Source organism: Eschrichtius robustus, chromosome X, assembly GCF_028021215.1.
Source record: "Eschrichtius robustus isolate mEscRob2 chromosome X, mEscRob2.pri, whole genome shotgun sequence".
NCBI classification, from domain to species: Eukaryota; Metazoa; Chordata; class Mammalia; order Artiodactyla; family Eschrichtiidae; genus Eschrichtius; species Eschrichtius robustus.
This window is the reverse complement of record NC_090845.1, coordinates 11,451,345-11,473,582: the sequence shown is the minus strand read 5'-3', so window position 1 is coordinate 11,473,582 and position 22,238 is coordinate 11,451,345. Positions and strand designations below refer to the sequence as shown.

General features: G+C 45.8%; 2 protein-coding genes across 4 annotated transcripts in view; one reads left to right on the top strand and one right to left on the bottom strand.

Annotated features, from left to right (window-relative positions):
• The first annotated feature begins 52 nt into the window (after positions 1 to 52).
• Positions 53 to 12,078, top strand: TRAPPC2 (trafficking protein particle complex subunit 2). The gene is made up of 5 exons (XM_068533995.1): positions 53 to 150; positions 7,316 to 7,427; positions 9,947 to 10,095; positions 10,533 to 10,614; positions 11,884 to 12,078. Exons 2-5 carry the CDS (start codon positions 7,335 to 7,337, stop codon positions 11,980 to 11,982), a joined length of 423 nt encoding a protein of 140 aa, XP_068390096.1. The 5' UTR covers positions 53 to 150; positions 7,316 to 7,334; the 3' UTR covers positions 11,983 to 12,078.
• Positions 12,079 to 17,042: 4,964 nt separating this feature from the next.
• The window catches only part of RAB9A (RAB9A, member RAS oncogene family), a 53,993-nt gene continuing 48,797 nt past the window's right edge, over positions 17,043 to 22,238 (bottom strand). For 2 of the 3 annotated variants that reach the window (XM_068533654.1, XM_068533653.1), the window contains 3 exons: positions 21,838 to 21,930; positions 21,160 to 21,187; positions 17,043 to 17,974 (listed from right to left, as the gene is read on the bottom strand). In XM_068533654.1, the coding sequence (XP_068389755.1) occupies positions 17,338 to 17,943 (606 nt within the window). In that variant the 5' untranslated portion in view covers positions 17,944 to 17,974; positions 21,160 to 21,187; positions 21,838 to 21,930 and the 3' untranslated portion in view covers positions 17,043 to 17,337. The other variant, XM_068533656.1, reaches the window with a different exon arrangement.

Genomic DNA, 22,238 nt, shown 5'->3' with positions numbered 1-22,238 from the left:
CGCTGCGGCTGGAAGCTCCACCCACTATCGCGAGAGCGCAACAGCGGAGTCTCGCGAGGGCTGCTTGCAGAGTCCCTACGGAAGCTGCGGAACGCGGGTCTCGGCCGCGGGAACTGACTGGGCGTTTCCGTTCCCGGCGTCTCGCCGCAGGTAGGGAATGGAGCGAGTGGGCGGCTGGCGCTCCGGGACTCTGGGGGATGTCCCCGGCCCCACGGGATCCGAGTGTTGGCCCTGTCTCTCCCCTCTGCCCCGGGGCCGGCTGAGCTCTTCACAACCCACCGGGCCAGTCCACACCGCGATTCAGCCTGCAAACGTCCACCTGCTCGGGGGCTTTGCTTCTTGTACCTTTCACTGGGTCATTCAGCTCACCCTGGGTTTCTTAACCGCGGCATTATTGCCGTTTGGAGCCGGAAAATGCTCCGTTGTGGGGCTGTCCTGTGTACTGCAGGATGTTGAGCAAGCATCCCTGGTTTCTACCCAATAGATGCCAGTAGCACCTGCTCTCCCCCACCCCCGGTTCTGAGAACCATGAATGTCTCCGGACATTGCCACGTGTCCTCTGGGAGGCAAAATTGCCCCTGGTTGAAAACCAGTGAGCTAAACTTTGAGTACCCATGTTGTACGTGCTGTGAAGATAGGTGAGCCGGGTCCCCCAGATACTTAAATCTAATTAGAAAGAAAAGGAACCAGTCTCTCAAGAAGCAATAATGAAAACGTTACAGCCAGAGAATTGACTAAGATGCATTGTAGACTGGGTAACGATTTATAGAAAAGTGGTTGGAGATGGACATGAGTGGGCACATCTCTGAAAAGTGTGACTTCATCAGGGCCTTGTTGGGTTGAATTTGGATGGTGGGCAAAAAGCATGGGAGGAAGGGGGAACATTCTGAAAGGAATTAAAAAAAAAAAAAAAATCAGGACCCTTTCAAGAGCAGTGAGGCATCTGACTCCAGAGCCCCATGCTGTGGGTATAAGGTTTCTAAGCCCCATGAGGACAAAATTGGGCCAGTGATGGTTTTGTACACAGCACTGATGAGTACAATGAATTTTCACCCCTGGCGGTGAAAGGCTTAGAGAGTTTAAGAGGCATCAAGAGTGACAGGGCTTCCATAGGAGGTAGAGAGCGTGTAGGTTGGTGTTGGGAAATACCTGGAGGAGGAGGAATTTGGGTGGGCTTTGAAAGATGGGTGAGGTTTACACATGAGATCAGGGAGAGTATTCCAGGCATGAAGAGAGAAATAAATCTGGAGCGGACACAATCAGTTGGGGAGAAAAAGTATACCAGTCCACTGTAGCCAGGGTAGAGCAATGAGGTTGAGAAAAGCCGTACAGAGCAACGTGGGACTACGTTTTTGATACTGGTACTTGATCCCTGTAGATGAGAAACATTAAGGCTTTTGAGCAGAATAGTGAGATGATGAAAAATGTTCTAAGACGATGTTAATATGTTGCAAGTACTGTTAAATAAAAACACATCTGTGCCTGAAGACCCTCTTACCCCCAACCTTTGGTGCCCAAATTGAATAGATTTAGATTAAATGTCCAAAAGCCAGCATAACCTCACTTATGGTGAGGTAGAGGAATTGCTTTTAATATTAATAGGAAAAATGTCCTATTAGAGAACTATCAACAGTATTCATCCTGCTTATTGCAGTGGACATGTCTTGTGCCACACTAGGTTAGTCATCCAGCCCCAGGTCTATGGAACAACTGAAGCCACTGCTGTTGGGAGCACAGGGAAGTTTTCCAGAAGTTCCTCTATAGAGGCTGTAAAGAGGTTTGCTGTAAAAATGGGTGGTTTTGGAACTGGCATCCATGAGTTGTCTCGGAGGGGCCTTCTAAGTTCATTGGGTTCATCCTCCCAGTCTGGCACTACTAGCGGTCTTCCAGCCTTCCCTTAACACACGTCTAGTGATCGGGGGCTGGGGGGCGGTGTCACTTCACAAGGCAGCCTGATAGTTCTTTAACTGTTACAAAGTTCTCAATTATATTGACCCAAATGTCTTTCCATGTAACCTCAAAGGCGCAGCCCTAGGCTTGGCCTCTGGAACAGTTTGGAATAAGTCTGTCTAGTTCAGAGCTAGCAAATACTTGGCGCTCCCATAGGCACTGCCCTCTCCCAAACCCGTAGCAGATGTGGGTAACTGATCACAGCAGCCTTTCCCCCTGACCACCCTCCGTCTTAGAATCTCTCTCAGCACCAGTTCCTGGCCTTCACTGCTAGTTGATTAGAATGGGCTCACGGGAAAAAACCCATTTGCCATCCCTAGTCAAATCCCTTCCCATTAGACAGCATCGTATTTAAAGAGTGCACCATAGCCCACTGCCCCCGCAAAAAACGTCTCCCCCCGCCCCCGGTTTAAACATCCTCAGGTCCTTCAGTAGCTTCTGTCTGCATTCCCTAGCCTAGATGCCTCCCTCCTCCCAGCACACACAGCTCAGAGTTAATGGTTTTAAAATGTGATTCCCAGAACTGAGCATGTCCCCCAGAGACGGTAGTATTAGCGATGAGGACATCATCTTCTCTTTGTGCAGCCTAGACTTGCATTCGCTCTTTCGACTGCTGTATCAGATTGCCGCCTCCGATTTAGCTGGCAGTAAATGAAAACGGGTTCTCACAGATGAGCGGCTCTTACACTAGGTCTCCCGCATCCTATCGTTGTGCGGCTGATTTCAGCCCAAGTACAGGACTTTATTCCAAATCCTTTTACATTCTGGCCTGCTCATGTCACCCGTTTCTCCTAGCCGTGGAGATCTTTTGAATCCTAACTTTAGCCTTCTAATAAATTAGGTGCCCTTAGCATGTTATCTTTGGGTGTGGTAAATTGGCTTCATCTCAGTTACTGATGCAAACCTTGAGCTGGACTAGGTTAAGGTCAACCTCAAAAAGGCTCCTTCGAGACCCCATGCTGTCGACTGACATGGAGCACTTTAACATTCCCGTCACTGCACTGTCCCTGCACTGCACAGGCCCTGCACTGTCCCTCCTTCAGCAGAGAACGAGCACTTCCTGGGCCCCGGCACTGCCGTGGCTCTGGGGGTACCACAGGCTGTCATCCAGGCTACAGGTCTCCCCTGGGTTCTCAGGCAGAGAACCACAGGACTTCAGAAAGTGACTCACCGTCTCCGTATTTCCCTTCCTCAAGAGCGAGTGTAGGTCTGACATAACTTGTTCTCCTAGAACAAGCGAGTGAGTCGTAACCCACTCTTTTTGTCTAGGGATTCACATTAAATGACTTAGTTTGTCATAAAAGCTCCCAGCATGGTGTCTGACCGAAGACAGGCATTTAATACCTATTTCTGTTGGTGTTTTAATCTCTTCGGAAGTACTCAGACTGGGAGGCAAGCCTCTCTGTTTCTCAAAGTTGGAGTAACAGTTACTGGCTCTTTTCTGTTCCTGTGATTTCTCAAACGTCACTGACCAGTAGTTATACCGTCAGTTGTCAACCCAACTGTTTCTTTAACATACATGTCTTGGGGTTCACAGCCTGCCTAACCTAACTGCTTCCACACTTGCCGTGTGAGAATCATTCTTTGAGAAAACTCAAGTTCAGCACACCTGTGTCCCGTGTTATTTATGTACCAGGTGCCTCAACTAATTGACCTTTCTCCCTTGCTTTTTCCTGTGGTAGCCTGAAAGCCTTCCACACATTTCAGCTTGTTTTGGGCTTTTGCCCTTCTAATGCTAGCCTCACAGGTTTCTGGTCCCATTTTTACGTTCATTACTAGTTAGTGCCCTCCTTCTTACATCCTGTACACGGTCTTTTCAGTGAAATCCTGAGCTCCTTGTTCATTTCTTTAGTTACCTCTCTCAAAAGCAGCTCAAGACGCTCTAGCCACCACAAACAGCTGTTTTCACCACAGATGGGAGTCCTGGCTCCCCTCCCTTCAGCCGACAAGTCCTGCCCTTACAAGGGAGGATTTCTTCATTGGTACTTTAACAACTATGGCACCTTCTCACAAACGTGCTGTTCATCACCCAGACACAGCACTCATCAATCAGGCCCCTGAGTCCCCGAGGGCCTCGGCACTGGAACTTTCAGAAGGTTCTCGTCCTTGTTGAGGAGAGTTAATCCCCCCAACGCCTCTCTTTCCTGCATTCCCTCTCCTAGATTCCAGCACCATCCCCCGCGCCCCACACACACACTGCCCAAACGACAGCCCCCTCCTCACAGGTCCTTTGGGCAAGGGGCGGGGGGGGGGGGGGGGGGGGGAAGGGCTGTGTTAGCCGTAGGGGATACTTGCTGGAAAAACCCAGCCCCAGCCGCTGTTCTCTTCCATACTCTCATTCCCCCACTGCTCTGAGTGGCTTCACCTCCACGCACCATGGCCCGCCCTCCCCCCGCTTGCCACAGGGCTCTAAAACGCGCGTCCCACGGAAAATAAACTCATTTTGTCCCCAGTCTCTATAGAATGCACCTACCTTTATTGCTGACACTTCCTGGAGTATTTCCTTTTTTCTTATACCTGCAGGTTTTTTCAGCTTTGACATGTGTTAGTTTCCTACTGTGGCCACATTACCACAAATTTACTGGCTTAAAACGACGCAAATTTATCATCTTACAGTTCTGTAGCATACACGTCCAACACGGGTCTCACTGGGCTGAAATCCCCTCTGGAGGCTCTCGGGGAAGAATCCGTTTCTTTGTCCTTTCCAGCTTCTAGAGGCCGCCCGCATTCCTTGGCGCAGGAGGCCTTCCTCCCTCTTCAAAGCCAGCAACGTGTTCTATCTCCGTGGCGATCCTTCCACAGCCACGCTTCCCCCGGACTTTCCTCTGGGGCTGCCCTCTTCCACTTTTAAAGACGCTTGTAATTACATTGGGCCCACCTGAGTAGCCCAGGATCCTCGCCCTATCTGAAGATCAGCTGATGAGCAGCCTTAGTTCCATCTGCAGCCTTAATGCCCTTTGCCATGTATTGAATAGATTAACATTCACAGGTTTCCCGAGATTAGGATGTGGACATCTTGGTGGGGCTCGGGGGGGCTATTCTGGCTACCACCACACGTTCAAAACTGACCTGTTCATTTTCATCCCTCTTCCTTCCCTTTCTTATTTCCGTTCTCAGTGAATAGGTTCATCATCTTGATATTCTGCTTGATCACCTCAGCCAGACATTTTGGAAACATGCTCGATTCTTCCCACAGCTCCCCAGTTTAATCCATTGCCAAGCTCTGTGTGACTGCCTCCATACCTCGAGACCTTGGAGACACCTGAAGGGCCCCTATTTTAGGTGATGGAAAAATTGAGCAGGTGTAGATCATCTCCATCCTCGCAGAAAGTTCCCTATATCAGACAGCACGGAATTCTAGAGCGTGTCTCACCTCTGCTCACCACCTAGGCAGAGAAGCCCCAAGTATTAAATGACTGTGGACATTCCCTTCCTGAGACAAAATGGTTATGTCCTCCTGCGGCTTCCTTTTCTTCCACTGCACCTTTCAGCTTTTCCTTGTCAGAATGGAATCGAGAGCTGCATACCTTCTTCAGCTGTGTGTGAAATCACACGATTGGCAGCTCTGGTTCTGTGTAGCTGAGCAGTTTGTGATCGACCCTTTATGCGGTATTTCCTGCAGTTGCCTTTCTGTTTATCCTCACGCTTTTCTTAGGATGTGCTTCTCTCCCAGACACGGGTCTCCGTATAGGGTTGAGTGGGTTTGGGGGAAGGCGGGGAGGAGGGTAATCTTCCTTGTACATATATTGTCTCTTGCTGCTTCTAAATGTGTGTAGGGGGAGAAGTATCTTCCTTACAGTATTTTTTTTTCCCCTGCTGCTGCTTAAATGTTTGTGCTGAAGAAAGTAAGCCCTTCCCTTGGCAAACTCCAGCTATGAAACCTATTCCGGCAAGAATGAATGATGTCATTGTTTACTTGGTTAAAATTTCAGGCTCCCATCCCTCTTCCCCTCACTTGTGCTTGAGAATTACTGCCAATTCTCCTAGTTTTGCAGAGCTTTTGTATCATTCCTGCCTGCCTTTGTTGTCCAGTTTTACTGTTTGGGTCTTTTTCTCGTCTTTCCCCTTTTTCTGTAAAGGGCCAGACGGTCTCTGTGGCGACCACCCCACTCTGTCATTGTAGGGCAGGAGCAGCCTTAGATGGTAGTGAGAGGACGGACCAGGCCAGATTGGGCCCGCAGGCCGTAGTGTGCCAACCGCTGCCCCAAATAACCTTTTAAATCTGACTCACTTCATCATGCCACGAGTCTCCTATCTTCCTTTTCTTCCAGTCACGGCCTTCCAATTCCAGAGTGAAAGGGGCCAGCCGTGCCGTGATTTCCTCTACAAAATGTTGTACTCATCAGGAAAATACATTTCCAAGGTCTTCAGATGTCGTCGCGTGGAAGTCCCAGTGAGGCTCGATGGGCCCTGGGTTCGGACACACCTTACTGTACACTCCCAGTGAAGCAGATCCCCGCCCCATGAGGAGGCCTTCCTAGGCCCCATGTCTCCACGTGCCTGCGCTCATGTCGCTAGAGCTAGACGTGAACCCAGCTTGGTCTGATTCCAAAGACCTCGTACGAAAAATACATACATAAATGCATCTGCCCATCTGTCCGTCCATCCATCCAGATTTCAATTGTGCTAAATGCCCCAGAATCACTGATTTCTCCCCCACCCCACTTTCTCTGTTTTATTCCTGTAGCAAACCTATTAACCCTCGTTCCAAGACCTCTTAATGACTCAGAATGTCTTCCTTTTGGATTATGACTTCTTCCATCTCTTCTAGAGTACAAAACTGTTTCTTCCTCTCTCATAAATGGTGTTTGTGAAGAGGCATATAACAGGCTCTTTTATGTGCATAGCCCCTTGAGGTGGGAATACAAGTACCACACAGCCTGTAGCTGACCGCTCCAGGAGCTCTCCTTTCTGTAAAGGACATGCGCTAGAGTGGTTCTTAGCTTCCTTGGAAGCATCCGTCCTGAAAATTTCCAAGGCAAGTCAGGTATTTCCTAATCAGCACCCAGGTGTTAGCGCCAATGCTGACTGATCTAGTCCAAGTTTAAGCCAGCTTACCCTAAATGTTCCACACTTTCGGATCATGAGAATGTTGTTCTTATGATTTCATATTAGAGGTCTTCCAGTTTCCGTATGAAAAGGTAGTAGTGGATTCTCCAGGACATATCACAGATTAATGTGTATCATCCAAAAGCCACGTATCTATGGTGGCATACTGGAAAGCATGCCGAGCTTAGGGGCCACCTCCTCTACAATTCAGGTTTAAGTTAAAAAAAAAAAAAAAAAAAAAATGGAGTTCGTCACTTCCTGGTTTTTGGTTTTCAGTATTGAGTACTAAAAATATGTGTTATTTTCATTTAATTAGGAGCTATATATTGAAGACAATGTCTGGAAGCTTCTACTTTGTCATTGTTGGTCACCATGATAATCCAGTTTTTGAAATGGAGTTTTTGCCAGCTGGAAAAGCAGAATCCAAAGTGCGTATGGAACCTTAAAAAATTGTTCTGTTGCTGTAACGATAATGGTGTGATGTGATTTTAGAACTGCAAGAGATCTGGACAGATGAGGTAACTACGAACCCAGCACAACTAAATGAGGGTTGCTCTGCAGTCCCACAGGTTGATAGAAGCCAGCCAGGAGTATCCTCTGAATTGTTCGTGCTCTAATTCAGCACACACTTAGCACGCACTAGCAGATGCCCTGGGTCTCCCCTCCCTGGTCATCAGTTCCCTGTGTCACCCCCTGTGAAGGCGGCTCCTTGAGCACATAGAAACATAGCTCACCTGCAGTGGGTCTGCAGGAGCACGTGGTGCTGCCCTGAAATGCCAGGAAAGTCCCTTCTGTCCCCGTGAATCACCTTTTTCAGCAGGACATACGTGCTAGATCCACTTACCCCGGGAGGGTTAAAAGAGACCCCGACTTACACGTCCTCCTGCTGCCCGAGACGGCGGCCTTTTTCGGCGACCCCCACGTGGCACCCACTGGCCGCGTGGTGCCCTCGTGCTCTCCTCTCCAGTGACGCCACCCAACCTTCTTGTCAAGAGTGGTTCCCGAAAAACAAGCTTCAAGAACATGTTGCCACCGAGAGTAAACAGAGCCATAGAGTCTTGGGATGAGCGTAGCTGGTCCCTTCCATCTCCCTGTACAAGTGCATATTCCAAATAAATTGCCGACAGGTTATGCTGTTTCTCCCAACCTCCAAAAATAGGCTTGAATGTCCCTTAAGACCGGAACTGATGTTTGAAATTAGATATGATGTGTAATGTCCAGTGTAAGACGCTTTTCAACTATTCAGATCTTGCCACTAAAATATGATAGAAATCCAAGGTACTACCGTAGCAGGTGTTGTTGCTATGTTACTTTCCCACATTCACGTGAGCACACTGTTCGTTAACACTTGGATGTGAGGCGTCCCTGCAGCAGCAGTTGCTCTGTGTGGTATGCGGCTGCTTACAGTTTTTCTCTCACTCCAGTGGCCTTGTGGTAGGCAAAGCAGTGCATGTAAAAATAGTGTCGCATGACTGGATCTTCTTTCTCCTGCTACCACTCACCTCCGTAAACCATTTCTACAGTTTTCTTCTAACGTCTCAAGACTGATCATCAGTGTAAGGGAAAGCACTACTGCGAGCCAGACAATACACGTCCACTCCTCTGAGGGTTAAATTGGCTCCGTCACGGTGCCGTGGGTGAAGTGTAAACATGCTTTACCTACGCGAGGGCTCCCAGGGCACGGGAACAGCCTCCTCAGCAAGGAAGTCATGTTCGTTTCCTAGGGCCGCCGTCACAGAGTACCCGGAACTGCGTGCCTTAGAACAACAGAAACGTCTTGTCTCACAGCTGGGGAGGCCTGAAGTCTGAGACCAAGCTGTCGGCAGGGCCGTGCCCGTCCAGAGGCGCTAGGGAAGGTCTGTTCCAGGCCTTTCTCCCAGCTTCTGGCAGTTCTCGGCTTGTGGCAGCAGAACTGCAGTCCTCACGTGCCAGTCTCCCTAGGTGCGCGACTGTCTCCGGATTTCCCCCTTTTATAAATACATCCGTCATTGGATTAGGGACCCATTCAACTGCAGCATGACCTCATGGTAACTAATTACATCTGCAACGACCCTCTTTCCAAATACAGCCACGTTCTAAGGTACTGAGGGTTAGGACTGCAACACAGGGATTGGGGGAGGGGGCACAAATTCAACCTGTAACAGAGGTGTTCTTTGAAAAATGCATTTTGAAAGTAAGAATTCCACAGGAGTGAGACTGCATTCCAGGTTGTGAATTCCTTCTCCACATTCTGCTGGGACAGTCCCACCTTCTTCAGTTAGGCCTTTACAGTCCATGAAAAGGACACCCCCGGCTTTGACAGGACCACCTGGCACTGTCGGCACAGGGGATACGCAGCTGGGGCTGAGCCTGGCCGCCTGCCACTCCCAGGTCCCTGCCATGTGAGCTCCCTGTACCTCAAGACCCTGTGCCAGGCTGTCTCCACTGCTCACCGGGTGTCACCGCACATGAAGCCCCGCCTCCTACCCCCAGCCCCAGCCTACCTTGTTTTTTCCTGTCTTCCTCCTCTAAAAAGATGCGAGCTTCTTGAAAGCAGGATCTGAGCTGAGGGGAAGGGAGGAATGGTGAGGGGGAAGAAAAACAAAAAAAAAAAAGCAGGATCTACTTTTTTTTTTTAATGTAGTATCCTTTTTTTCACATGCTTAAATGGTTCCAGAACTTGGTAACTTCCTTCCTGCAAAATTTTAAAAATATAATTTCTTGGACACATTTCATTTACTAAGTAATTGGCTGTTTCTATTTATTGAGCTTTCGAAACCAGATTATAAAATAGAAAATAATGTGAAAGCACTGAAGACCTCTGTAAGTCTCATGACAATAATCGAAGTAAAAGCAGAAAGCTTCCCCCCACCCCCCCGAAAGCTGTGTCTAGAATTTGCAGAGTGAAGTGTGGCTGTTCTTGACGCTGTAAGGAAATGTTAATCTGGTGCTGCTCGCTGCCACCTAGGACGATCACCGCCATCTGAACCAGTTCATAGCTCACGCGGCTCTCGACCTCGTAGATGAGAACATGTGGCTGTCAAACAACATGTACTTGAAGACGGTGGACAAGTTCAATGAGTGGTTCGTTTCAGCATTCGTCACTGCGGGTCATATCCTTACCTGTTTAATAAGGAGCTCTAACAAAGGGTTGGGGTAACAGACTAGACCAAGGTGGGACCTAGATGCCAGGTTCTGAGTCTGTGGACTGCAAAATATTAGGTAAACATTGCCACTTACGGGGCTTTTATTTTTTTAGGGGGAAAAAACACTCACCTTTTGTTTAACAGATAATGTTAAAACCAAGTCTCATATATAAAGTTAAGGTTTATCTGAACCATGTCAATGGTGATTTTATTTTGTAGTTATTTTCTAACTTAAAAAGATTATGTTCTCTTCAAGATAAAACTAACCTAACTTTGAACCCAGTGTACGGATTCACCTTTTCCATCGCAAAATACACTGCATGTGACTCATTTGAAGAATACTGTATCGACTGATCGCTTTTCAGTTTTCATTTCTAAAGAAGATTATACCTTAATTATTTCACATATGAGATTTATTATGCTGCATGACATCAGGCAAGAAGACGGGATAAAGAACTTCTTTACTGATGTCTATGATTTATATATAAAGGTATGGTATGTTCTGTACCTTGTAAAATCTGGTTATAAAAGAGATTCCAACTTTTGAGGCAGCCCCCTTAGACCGCACAGCTCTCCTCTCAGCAGAGCTCTCCCCCAGCAGGACGGTTCCCGGCAGCTCCCTCACCAGGCAGGTCTCTACCACCGGCAGCTCCCTCACCAGGCAGGTCTCTACCACCAGCTTACCACGTAGGCAGGACAACAAGTCGTAGTTATTTTTAAATCGGTTTCATTCTCCCCCTTTTGGTGCATATAGCTGATTTTATGAGGGAACCCTAAAGCGAGAGACAGAAGCAGTCTGTATAAGGGAAGTTGCTTCATAATTTTAATGTAAAATGTTTTCCATCTACTTAACAAGTAAGTTACAGTGCAATGAATGTAGATCATAAACAGGAAGTGATTCATGTATTATCAAAGTCACTCAAGGAGAAAGGGGCCACGCGCATGTCTTGATACTCATTTGGAAAAAATGAAATAGTAATAAGATGTGAGTGGTTAAACTGCAGTGCTGACAGTATATTCTTAATAATTTAAACCTTCTCTATTTGGACAAGGTTTTTTGCATATCAGCACAGTTAACAATCAATATTCCTAGTCAGAAGTAGCAAGTAAGAATATTTAGCCCTCTTATAAAGATGGACAGCATCAAGTGATTAAGGTGTAAAAGTTGGTAACTCCTTTCCTCATTTGTGATTCCATCCAGTACTAATTTCCCCTCACACATACTATCATATACTCATTACATTATCTGAGAAACTGATCACTCACCTTGTGTTAAAGGAGAGTATTAAAAACCTGATTGTTAAAAACTACCGCACAAGAGTAACTTTTAAAAGCAGTGTGGTATTATAACTTTTCCTTCACTCTGAGCATATCAGATTTTTCATGTGTTTTATATAGCCAAAGGGCCTACCGGATGAATCCACATCTTGATAATGAACGTTGAATGTAGTTGTATTTCACACACAGGGTGGATCCCGGGAGTTGGTTTTGCTCACACAGGCAACGCTTACCATACGTGCCACCATGGGTTCTGCCACAGGTACTTCTCTTCAACACCAAGACAGAAATTTCCTTAAGGGGCTGTTAATATTTAACAGTGGAACATCTTCATTGAAACTTAAAAATGTGGTCTTCAGACTTTTGCTTTGAATGTCTTTAATGACTTAATTTAAAACTTTAAAAGATTTTCCTTTTAGAGACTTATGATGTCAGCCTTTTAACTTTGACAAGCTCACCTTAATACTTTCTTCTCTTCTAGTTTGCAATGAATCCATTTTATGAACCCAATTCTCCTATTCGATCAAGCGCATTTGACAGAAAAGTTCAGTTTCTTGGGAAGAAACACCTTTTAAGCTGAATGCAAAAAATTCGGACGTAAACAGTGTCACTACAATGGGGTGTACTCAGGAATGTGTACATTGTAAGTAACTTGATTAAACAGCATGGAAAAGTTTTAGTTGTAGTCTCAATTTATCTAAACCTAATGAAATTGCTTTTATATTTAAAAATAGTATATTCAGTTTCTTATGATTATCAACAGATTGATATTTGCTTGTGAACAGTGTTATTTATGAAGAGCTCTTTATCAGTAAGCTTGAAATATTTTTATTTTAAAAATTGAGAATAAGCTTTTGAGTTTCCTCATTCAGATAGCTTGATCTTGTTTTAACAATCCAGAACCAGATGTCATTGTCAAGATATGGTAGGCAGATTTAAAACCAAAAGCTTCTGCAGTAGGGAATGAAGTTGATAGCACATACATGGGTTCATCTATACATCTAGAGATGTTATGAAAACGTATAGGTAGTATACATAGAAGTAGTATATGTACACTAAGAAGCCAAGAAGCCACAGCAGACAGCTTTGCAGTGCCAAATGCCACAGGCCTGCCCCTGTCAGAGACTGGGAACAGTGATCCTCCTGTAATACTAGAATCCTGGATCCATGTTTGTAAAGTGGGAGGCTAGGACCAAAGTGACAGGTTATGTTCTTATGTCTCCTTTCCCTCAGGCAGTAAACTGAAGATTAAGTGAACCCGTTGCTAGCTGTACTAGTAAAAAGTTGTAAGGCAGTTTTAGAATTGTAAACAAAGAAAAGCTTGCATCACATTAACACTTGCGCTCTTGGCCATTTAGGCTGTATACCGGAGGGAGCAGGAGTAGCCCCTTTTTTGTACTGTAACAGCGTGGGATCTTACAGTAAACCAGTAAATGTCCATTGAAAAGCAAGTAATATAACTGCGTATTTTCTGTGCTAATTGTGAGCACTTGAAGAATTTTGTTCCATTCTGAATAACCTGAGCAATTAATTCTAAGTTTGGTCCTGTATCTTTGTATCAAGTTGCTAGCATAATTTTTTACCATATTTATTTGATTTCCTAAATAAAGATGTTTGTCCAAGATTGGGGAAGTTTAATATCGATTTTTTTTATTCTTTTTTTTTTTGGCCACCCTGCGCGGCTTGCGGGATCTTAGTTCCCCGACCGGGGATCAAACACGGGTCCGGGCAGTGAAAGTGCCGAGCCCTAACCACTGGACCACCAGGAGAGTCCCAATGTTGAATTTTTAAAGTGCTGCTCACCCCACCACTACTACTACCATTTTAAGCCTGTTTCCCCTAATGAAAGTCTGCATGTTAACATATATCGCAACTCATTTTACAGGATTCAAATCGCCTCAAACTTAGGTGCCAGAGCTTTGGGAGCAGAAGAAGATACTCAGCTAGAAATCCAGGCGTAATGTCCGCCATGCTCACTGGAGAGACCCACACATGTACTTATTGCATACAGTTTGCTCTGCCCTCAGTGAGCGTATAGCGCAGAGGGTGGCAATGCTCCGGTGAGGAGCAGCGGCGTGGTGCTCCAGCAGGAGGCTGTAGGGTGGAGATGGTTTGGATCCCAGCTCGGCCACACAACAGCGGTGCCCTGCAAACAGCCTTGTCACCAGGCTTGTGACGGTGAGATGGGAACGAATAACACAGGCCCTGTGGGAGTAGATCACTGTAGTTAAGTGTCAGATTTCACGTATGACTGCCTCTGAAGGAGCCTGAAGGCAGATTCAGCGATGAGCGTACGAGTGGGTAGCACCTCAAAGGTGGGCCGTGCTGGGAAAGCCTGTGGGCACATGGACAGGACAGCTGAAAGGATGGAACCAGGGCCGGTACAAGGGGAAAACCAGGCGCTGACCATTAAGAAAGCAAAAGAAACCAAAAAAAAAAAAAAACAGCAAAAGAGCCAGCAAAACTCAGATCTGGTAGTAGATGACTGTCACTTAAAGCTCTGGAACACAAGACCAATTGGGGGACATCAGTAGCACCCAGGGCATCGGGCTCCACTGAGCACACGCAAGTCAGCGTTAAACCTGTAATCTACGTTAGCACTCCCGAAGTGATCCAAATAGAATGCACAAATCGGGTTCGGTCCTCTTTCATTGCCTAGGACGCTTCGGTGGCGCCCACATTCTCCACGTATGCAGAGACCTTCGGTCTCTCCACCACCCTGCTACACCCGTGTCCTTTCATTTTATGGTCACGACAGCACTTCCTGGTTGACAGTCCACGGTGTTAACTTATCAGAATCCACTGACTACACAGATCCTCTTTTCCACCTAACGCTTCCTTGCCCCACAAGCCCCGCTGGCACTGTGGATGGAACTGCAGTCACAGGGTCATGCTATTAAAGTGAAAGCTTACACAAGGTTTTATAGAAATGTAAAACGCCAGGTTTTAACATGAGGACCATCTAGGATGTTTTGACTTCAACTAGGGAGTTTTCCCCAAGGGGGAAAAAGGTGACAAAAGCAGTAATTCATTGAGGAACGTGCACTTTTCCATCTTCCACGTGGCACATTGTAATTGCTACATCGAATGGCAAGTGTACAACTGTCCATCCTCCCAAGTTCAGTAGTTTGCCTTTTTCTTAACCCTGAACTCTGTCTCCAAGGCTTTACAGGCGCAGACAGCACGAAAGCACCTGTCATCACAGCGGCGGCCGCTGGGCCCCGTAACACCGGGGCCCCGGCCCTGAACGGGACAGCGCGCTCCCCAGTCCTTCCCTCCCGCCTGCTCCCTCGGGCTCCGCAGCTGCTTCGCCCCTCTTGCAACCACCACCGCCACCGCAGTCACCTGCTTTGCTCCCCAGCTCTCACTTTCTCCCTAGTTCTCATCTTTGTGTCATAACACCTGCCAGGCAAAGCCCGTGTTACTTTCTTAAAAGATTCAGATTTTCAGCTACCTTCTGCTGCTGTCTGAAGAGCTCCTCCGTCAGGTCAGCGAGTTGTCGTTGCTGTGAAGGCGGAAGCTATTCAGTCAGGTCCTGTTCCTCCTCCTCTCGTCCCATTTCAGTGCTGGGTTTGGTCAGCCTCTGTTCACCGGGTCCCTTTAAGTCACGCTGTGGAGCTGCATTACTCTCCCTTCCGTCAGCCCGTCTACACACACGAGGATTCGGTCCTTTGATCCTTTTTTTGCTGCCCAGCTCTAGACCTCTGGAATGCCAACTAATCTAATCCCTGAATATTTAGCTGAAAAAAAGGTTATTGAAAAGATGCTTAGAAGTTTAGAAAAACCACTAAGGTATTAGTTAAATCTATACAAGTATCAAAATTATACATTTTGTAAATACCTACACACACACACAGACGTATAACGGGCTGAATTGTGTCCCCCCCCCCCAAAAAAAAATTCATCATCAACAGGCCTAGCCCCCAGTCCCTCAGAACGTAACTATACTTGGAGGCAGGCCCTTTAAAGAGTTAATGTGAGTTCAAATGAGCCCATTCGGGTGGTCCCTTAATCCGGTCTCACTGGTGTTCTTATAAGAGGAGGAAATCTGGACACAGAGAGACAGGGGGGTGTGGAGGTGGGGAAGTGTTGTGTGCAGGGGAAAGATCCCCTGCAAGCCATGGAGAGAGGACTCGGGAAAAACTAAACCTATCAACACCTTGATCTTGGACCTCTAGCCTCCAGAACTGTGAGAAAAGAAATCCCCATTGTTTAAACTGCCTGATCTGCATGTTATGGCAGCACTAGCGAACTAACACAATATGCTTTCCTTACGTACTAAAAATCTAGACGGATACCCAAGAAACTTGACACATGGCTGCCTCCATGCGCGGGAACTCGGTGGCAAGGGTAGATATTTGTCCCTTGTGCCTTATAATGCTCAACCGTGTGACTCTATCACCTATTCAAATGGTAAACAACAAAAAACGTACTCCTAATATCCACTGGTGAGCAAGGTGTGGGAAACTTTACTACTGCTAGCTAGCTATCAGCAGAGAACGGTTTGAATAAACTGTTAGACATCCATGCAGCAAATAAATGAGGGAGGTCTACTATATAATGGAAATATATCCAGACAGATTAAGAGAAAAGGGCAAGTCACTAAACAATGGGTACACTTGATTTAAAATAACAAGGCAAGTCCCCTAGAGAAAAAAACAAAGGGAATATATAATATACACTCGTTTGTTAATGGTGGATTCCTATTTTGTTTTCTGAATGGAGGATTATAGTTTGGTGGGGCGGGGGCATAATTGATTATAAATAATAAAAACTACAGCTCTCTCTAACCTGAGACTACAAAGAGATTTAATTTCCCCAAATTTAAAATGTGAAAATGTTTTGCTTAGAGCCAAATCTGTTGTGTTAGGAAATTAGATTTTCAAAAGCGGAGCTTACTGTATTGGTGTTCTGTGTCAAGTGGTTCCAAGGAGCAGGGCCAGGGAGAGAAATCTCTCAACCTAGCTGTTCCAAAATGTATCCCCCCGCACAGGACAACCCCCCAAAAGCATGTGGCTTGATAACCCACCGCTCCACAGCCAAGGGTCCTGTCCTCACTAACGCGTGCGCCTGGCACTGGTGTGCCTCTGCGGGATGGGATCCGCATGAATGGCGCAGCGCGTGAACTTTACCCACGAAAGACCACAACTTGCTCATCAATAAGGCTGCTCATTGCAGCAGAATGACGAAAAATCTCCTTGAGACCAAATCACTAAACAAAGCTCAGTGACGCAGAAGACACTGAATAAATACATGACCAAATAAAGATGTCTTCATTTACCCGCACACACAGTACAATCCAGAAGCAGTACCTCCTCCAAGAGTGATAAAGCCGGCTTCTGTGTTGGGGGGGCGAGGGGGGCACACAAATGACAAGTGATTACGAGTGAGATCAATTCTGATATGTAGAATGAAAAAGCGAACACGCACATAATTCTAAACCGAATGAACACGTCCTCAAATCACACGACTACACGGCAAATGCACTGGATTTTAATCTTTAATATCTAACGTTATTGCTTTAGGACATGTTTTCCCTGAACCAGGAACAGAGTGCTAATTACATAAAAATATACACATAGAAAAAGTAGTTCTCCATTTTCCCGGGGAAAAAACAGTAACTTCTAGAATACTCAAGTGTTTTAATTATAAAGTCTTGGTCATCTCATTTATTAGCTGTGTGACATACATATTTAAATTAAACATTATTAGACAACCGTTACAACTTATAAAGGTAAGGTGCCATTACTGAGTAAAGAGATTCTCCTGGGAGTGGATGTGTCCCTTCTCCCACCCACCAACAAGGCAGCAATGTGGTTAGTTTAATTTCACGAGTACGTGATCCATCGCTGCAAACACGAATTCTCGTCTCCACCCTGTGCTTATCTGTGCATGTGTGTGAGCTGGTTAGATCGCACGGGCAACCTCTCGAACTTCAACAGCAAGATGAGCTGGGCTTGGGCTTTCGGTGCAGAGTGACTGTGTCTGTCTGAATCAAGTGATCTGACCTATCCTCGGTAGCAAGCACTCTTCGAACTGCTTCCTCAAAGGCCGCTGCCACATTCGTGGCATCTTTTGCACTTGTTTCAAAGTAAGGATAGTCGCCGTTGTCCCTGCACCAGGCTTGAGCTTCTTCTGCAGACACCTGCCGCTCGCTGATGTCAACCTTGTTACCCAAAATCACAAAAGGAAAGCTTTCGGGCTCCTTCACATCCGCATAATATATGAATTCTTTCTTCCAGTTACTCAAATTCTGGAAGCTTTGAGAATCATCGACGCTAAAAGTAAGCAGGCAACAGTCAGAACCTCTGTAAAATGGCGTCCTCAGGCTTCTGAACCGCTCTTGACCGGCCGTGTCCCAAATCTGCATGGTAACAAAATGTCCATCCACCTCCAAATCTTTATCTAAAAATTCCACACCTATTGTATGGAAGAGCTGGGCATCAAACTTATTAGTCACGTATCTGTTCATTAGAGAACTCTTCCCAACTCCGCCATCTCCAAGGAGAATTGCTTTAAGAAGCGATGATTTTCCTGCCATTTTTAATCTCACGATCTCTGATTTCGGAACCCTGTAAAATAAAAGGGTACCATTACATTCCTTTAGACCTGTACATGGCTCTTCATGCCTCTATGAATGTCAGTGTCTAAGGGAAATAAAACACAGAGCCCCAATTCCTTTCTGCGCAGGGAATACCGGACGGCAAGAGACGTCACCTACTGAGCCCTCCGCCTCGTGCCAGGCACCACCCGACCGTCACTCTCTCTGACAGCTGCTGAGGGCTCATTCTTCCCCTTCCTCGGGTCACCGCTGACTGAGGCTAGCACTCAAGGCCAAGTCTGACCCCAAAGACTGTCCTCTCAACTGTTCCTCTGGGCTCACAATAAGCCCTGCCACCATTTGTTAGAGATGCGGTAGGAGACCGAAGTGGGCACATTTCTGTAGCAACTGCAAACAGCTCTCTGGTGGCACGGTGACAGTGTTCACTGATGGCTTTCCTCTCAGGCCAGGGGGTTTCTAGACAACCCCCCCTTTCTCTCTCCCAGCGCCATCACCATAGGAGCTGGTAAGCAGGAAACCAGAGACACAACTGACTGATCTGGCTGTGAACAGGCCGAAGCCAACCACCGAGTAAAGGACTCTATTCTTTTCATTAGGAACACTATTTTGAGTTGGCTAACATTAATGTCAGCACCACTCGAATTTCTGATATAGTATCATAACCTAGCACATTCTACCCAGAAGATTCATTTGGGCAGCCCCAACTCTTCTGAACAAATGCGCGCCTGGGCTGTTACTTGTGTGTTTCGAGGGGGAATGAAATGAACATTAAACAAAAATGTGGTACCATGCGTACCCTTCAGGGGAAGCCCTGGGGCAGGACTAACTCCCTCCCCGCCACCAGTCCCCCGGCAGGGGGCGGGGTGGGGCAGGTACGGAGATTCAGACGCCCTTGTGTAGGCTGGTGGGAGCACTGTTCCTATTTAAGGCTTCTGTTTTAATTCTTTATTATGAAAATTTTCAAACATACACAATTTCTGAATATGAGAATAATATGATGACACCTCACAGACCCTAAACCTAGCCTCACCATTTATCAACTTACAGCAAATCTTGTTTCCTCCATAGCGTCCCATTCTCCCTTCTGCCCAATTATTTTGAATCAAATTATATCATTTGAACTGTGAATATTTCAATATTAAATGGCTTTTAAGATATTTGTAAAAGAAGACAACCTTTAGAGTAGCACTAACAGAATTTTCTGCAACGATGGAGATGTCCTCCATCTGGACTGTCTGATATGTCAGCCACTACCCGCAAGTGGCTAGTGGGAGCAAGGAAATGAATTTTAAATTTTATATAATTTTCACTAATTTGAAGAGTCACATTTAAAGAGCCAACAGCTGTATTGGACAGCACAGCCCTAGAGCAAAAATGGTAATTAACCTGAACATGAAAGTAGATATTGTGAATCCCTCAATGGGAAGGTAATAAAGGCATGAACAATAATTGTTGTATTGACTAGGATGAATTTGCAAAATCACTGCAGTAAACAAACATTACCTGGCAATCGCCTGGTTATATGCAAGTATGACCCGGTATAATGTAACTGAACACTTCCCATAACGTGCAAGAATTCCGCATTTCCTACTACATGCTACACACCATTCTTATAAATATGTGGCAACTTGTCCCTAACTCTTATTAGCTCTTTTAAATTACTGCAGTAATTACTACTATAATTAATACAATTTAAATTGGCCAACGAAAGTGTGAGGCAATTAAAGTGCATACTACTTGGAGACTTTTCGACTTCAGTGGATGGCTCTGCCCAATGCTCAGGCTAAATTAATATTAGAGAGGAAACTGAAACTATCTCAAGCCCTTTAATTTCCTGACATAGTAACAGTGCACTAAATCGGTTCCTTTGTTTAATTCTTTGGAATCTTGCTTACACGACTTCAACTTAGGAAAAAAGAGTAGCAAAACCAAAAAAGCACACCAACTATTCTGACACAAGGAAAGCATCTAACGCTCCCTCCTTAACATTCTTCAGTGCTTCTCCAGAGATTCAGTTCTAAGTCCCACTTCTAAGGCAAGACACCTGGCCCTGCTGCCCATTCTTGGCATCAGCCATTCAGAAACGCACTGCCAGAGGGAAGTGAAATTCCGATCCACACGCTCGACCCTCACACTCGCCCTTGCCTTCGTCCTGGCACGTGCTGCTCCCTCTGCTGGCGAACCCAACCCCACTTCACGAACTAACCGCTGGGCCCTCAGAACCGCTCAGCACCGTCATACCCTACACTGGGAACCTCCCCCAGCAGCCCCCCATCCCACGATTGTTCCTTTCTCGTGATTTTGAAGCTACATAAACACAGATGTTTCACGTTGTGTTACAAGGGTGTAACAGATGTGCTGAATTCCAGTCTATCATTTATCTCAGGATTTTAGTAAGTCTCTAACTGCCTCACTGGACACAAAGTTTCATTGTACAGCATCAACTTGTTAGGATCTGTACATCAAATTATAAACCAGACTGTGCAATCTGACAACCTCCACCCAGATGCGTGGTTACATACATCTACCAAATTAAGTCTTAGAAATTCCTTGAGATTTGTAATTCGTAACTCTATCAGGACACTTTCATAGTTCTTTTCTTTTTTCATAATAATGTGGGATTTCCTAGTTTGTGCCCTTATTCTGATCAAACAAATTTGGGATACGCTAGCCCCACACACCAGGAAATAGGGTACAATTTTTTACATTTCTCATGTATAATTTGGGGTCTCCCAGGTATCCTATTTGGGGGTACGCTGGCCTTTGCTCAAACAACTAACACAGGCACAAACAGCTCTCCGAGTCTAACGGTAGCATTGAACATAAACACGCATGGTGATACAGATAATTATACAGACTACCTTATTTCCCACTGACATCTAACAAAAGCTAGCTTCATGCAATCTCTACATTAACGTAACATAATGAGTTTATGAACATTCAAAATGCCCCCTTTTTCTTCTCTGAAAACAGTAAAATGCTTTGAAACTTCTTTAGTATAAGCTGAATGAATAAACGTATCCTGATACGCTCTTTTCAAAACTTACCTTAAAATGAAGGCCTTTTATACTCCAGTTTAGAAGGACTGCCCAAAGGCAATAATCTTCACCCAAGCTAAAACATGACTTTAGCAATCAGCTAAACCCTGTAAGAAAGCTGAATAAGAAAAGCATGTGACATAAGCCATAATCTTACCTTAATTGCTCAGTTCAAACATCATCATCTGCAAAGAAAAAATCAGAAAGCACACCTTAGCAATGTAGATTCAATCTGCTTTCATAACTTTAAGAGTAAACACAAGAATTAAAATGCAAAAGAAACGTCTGACTTCCATTAGTAGCTAGATTCTTAATTTAAAAGGAAAACTGCACCTGAAAGCTGCCCATGACCCTTCTCAGCCTAAAAATAGCCCTAGAATCAAATACTACACTTTAACCATTGTTTTTTTCCAACAAGTTTTTCACCTGCCCCCACCCATCCTACCTTTCTAAGTATCCCATTTAGACAGCTGTAAAATTTGGTTAAGATGAAATGTAAAATATAAATTACTCAAAATCTGCCCAAATTTTGAGTGTTTTAGAATAATCATATTCCACAGAATAAAGCTAACACAAACAAGGAAAAAAGAAGGACCACTCAAGGGAGAGGCAGCCAATGTGACACAGGAAAAGTCAGGCAAAGACTAAGGCAGTGCAGAATTTCGTGAAGCTTCTTTCTGGGCAGCCAAGGCAGACAGGAAATTTTGTGAGCGAATGGAGGCCCACTGTCAGAAAGGAGGACTGGTTCCCTGTGCCAGAGGCCAAGAGCACAGACTCGTGGGCAGGCTATTTGACATCCTGCAGCTCTGGCGACTCTGGTGACAGCAGTACCTACCTCTAGGGCTGTCTGGAAGATCCACTTGGACACGGACAACAGGGAAAGCGGTTCACCACTGTGCCAGGCTCGTTAGAGGAGTGCAGGGAGTTTCTGTGGAATGGACACATGAAGAAGTCTTTACTGGGAGTTTTATAGAAACGAGGTAATTTCTTTTATGGCCATTTCTTCAGTCAAATTTCAGAAGAGTCCTGGGCAGAACAAACGAGAGGGCAACGCAGGCAGATATTAGGAAGCCAACGGATCCTAGTCCTACAGACCAAATTCCGGGTGAAGGCCTCCTGTGCCGACCAGGCGGAGCTGTGCTGAAGTACTAGCGCCTCTTCCGGTCTAAACCAACAGTTCCAAACCCCTGTTCCTCCCTTTTTTAAACGCAAAGGGCATTTTTGTGGGACTTACGT

Coding starts and splice junctions, on each gene's coding strand:
- TRAPPC2 (XM_068533995.1), top strand. CDS start 7,335: ATGTCTGGAAGCTTCTACTTTGTCATTGTTGGTCACCATGATAATCCA. Junction 10,096..10,532: donor TTCGTCACTGCGGGTCATAT/CCTTACCTGTTT, acceptor TATTTCACATAT/GAGATTTATTATGCTGCATG. Junction 10,615..11,883: donor TCTATGATTTATATATAAAG/GTATGGTATGTT, acceptor CTTCTCTTCTAG/TTTGCAATGAATCCATTTTA.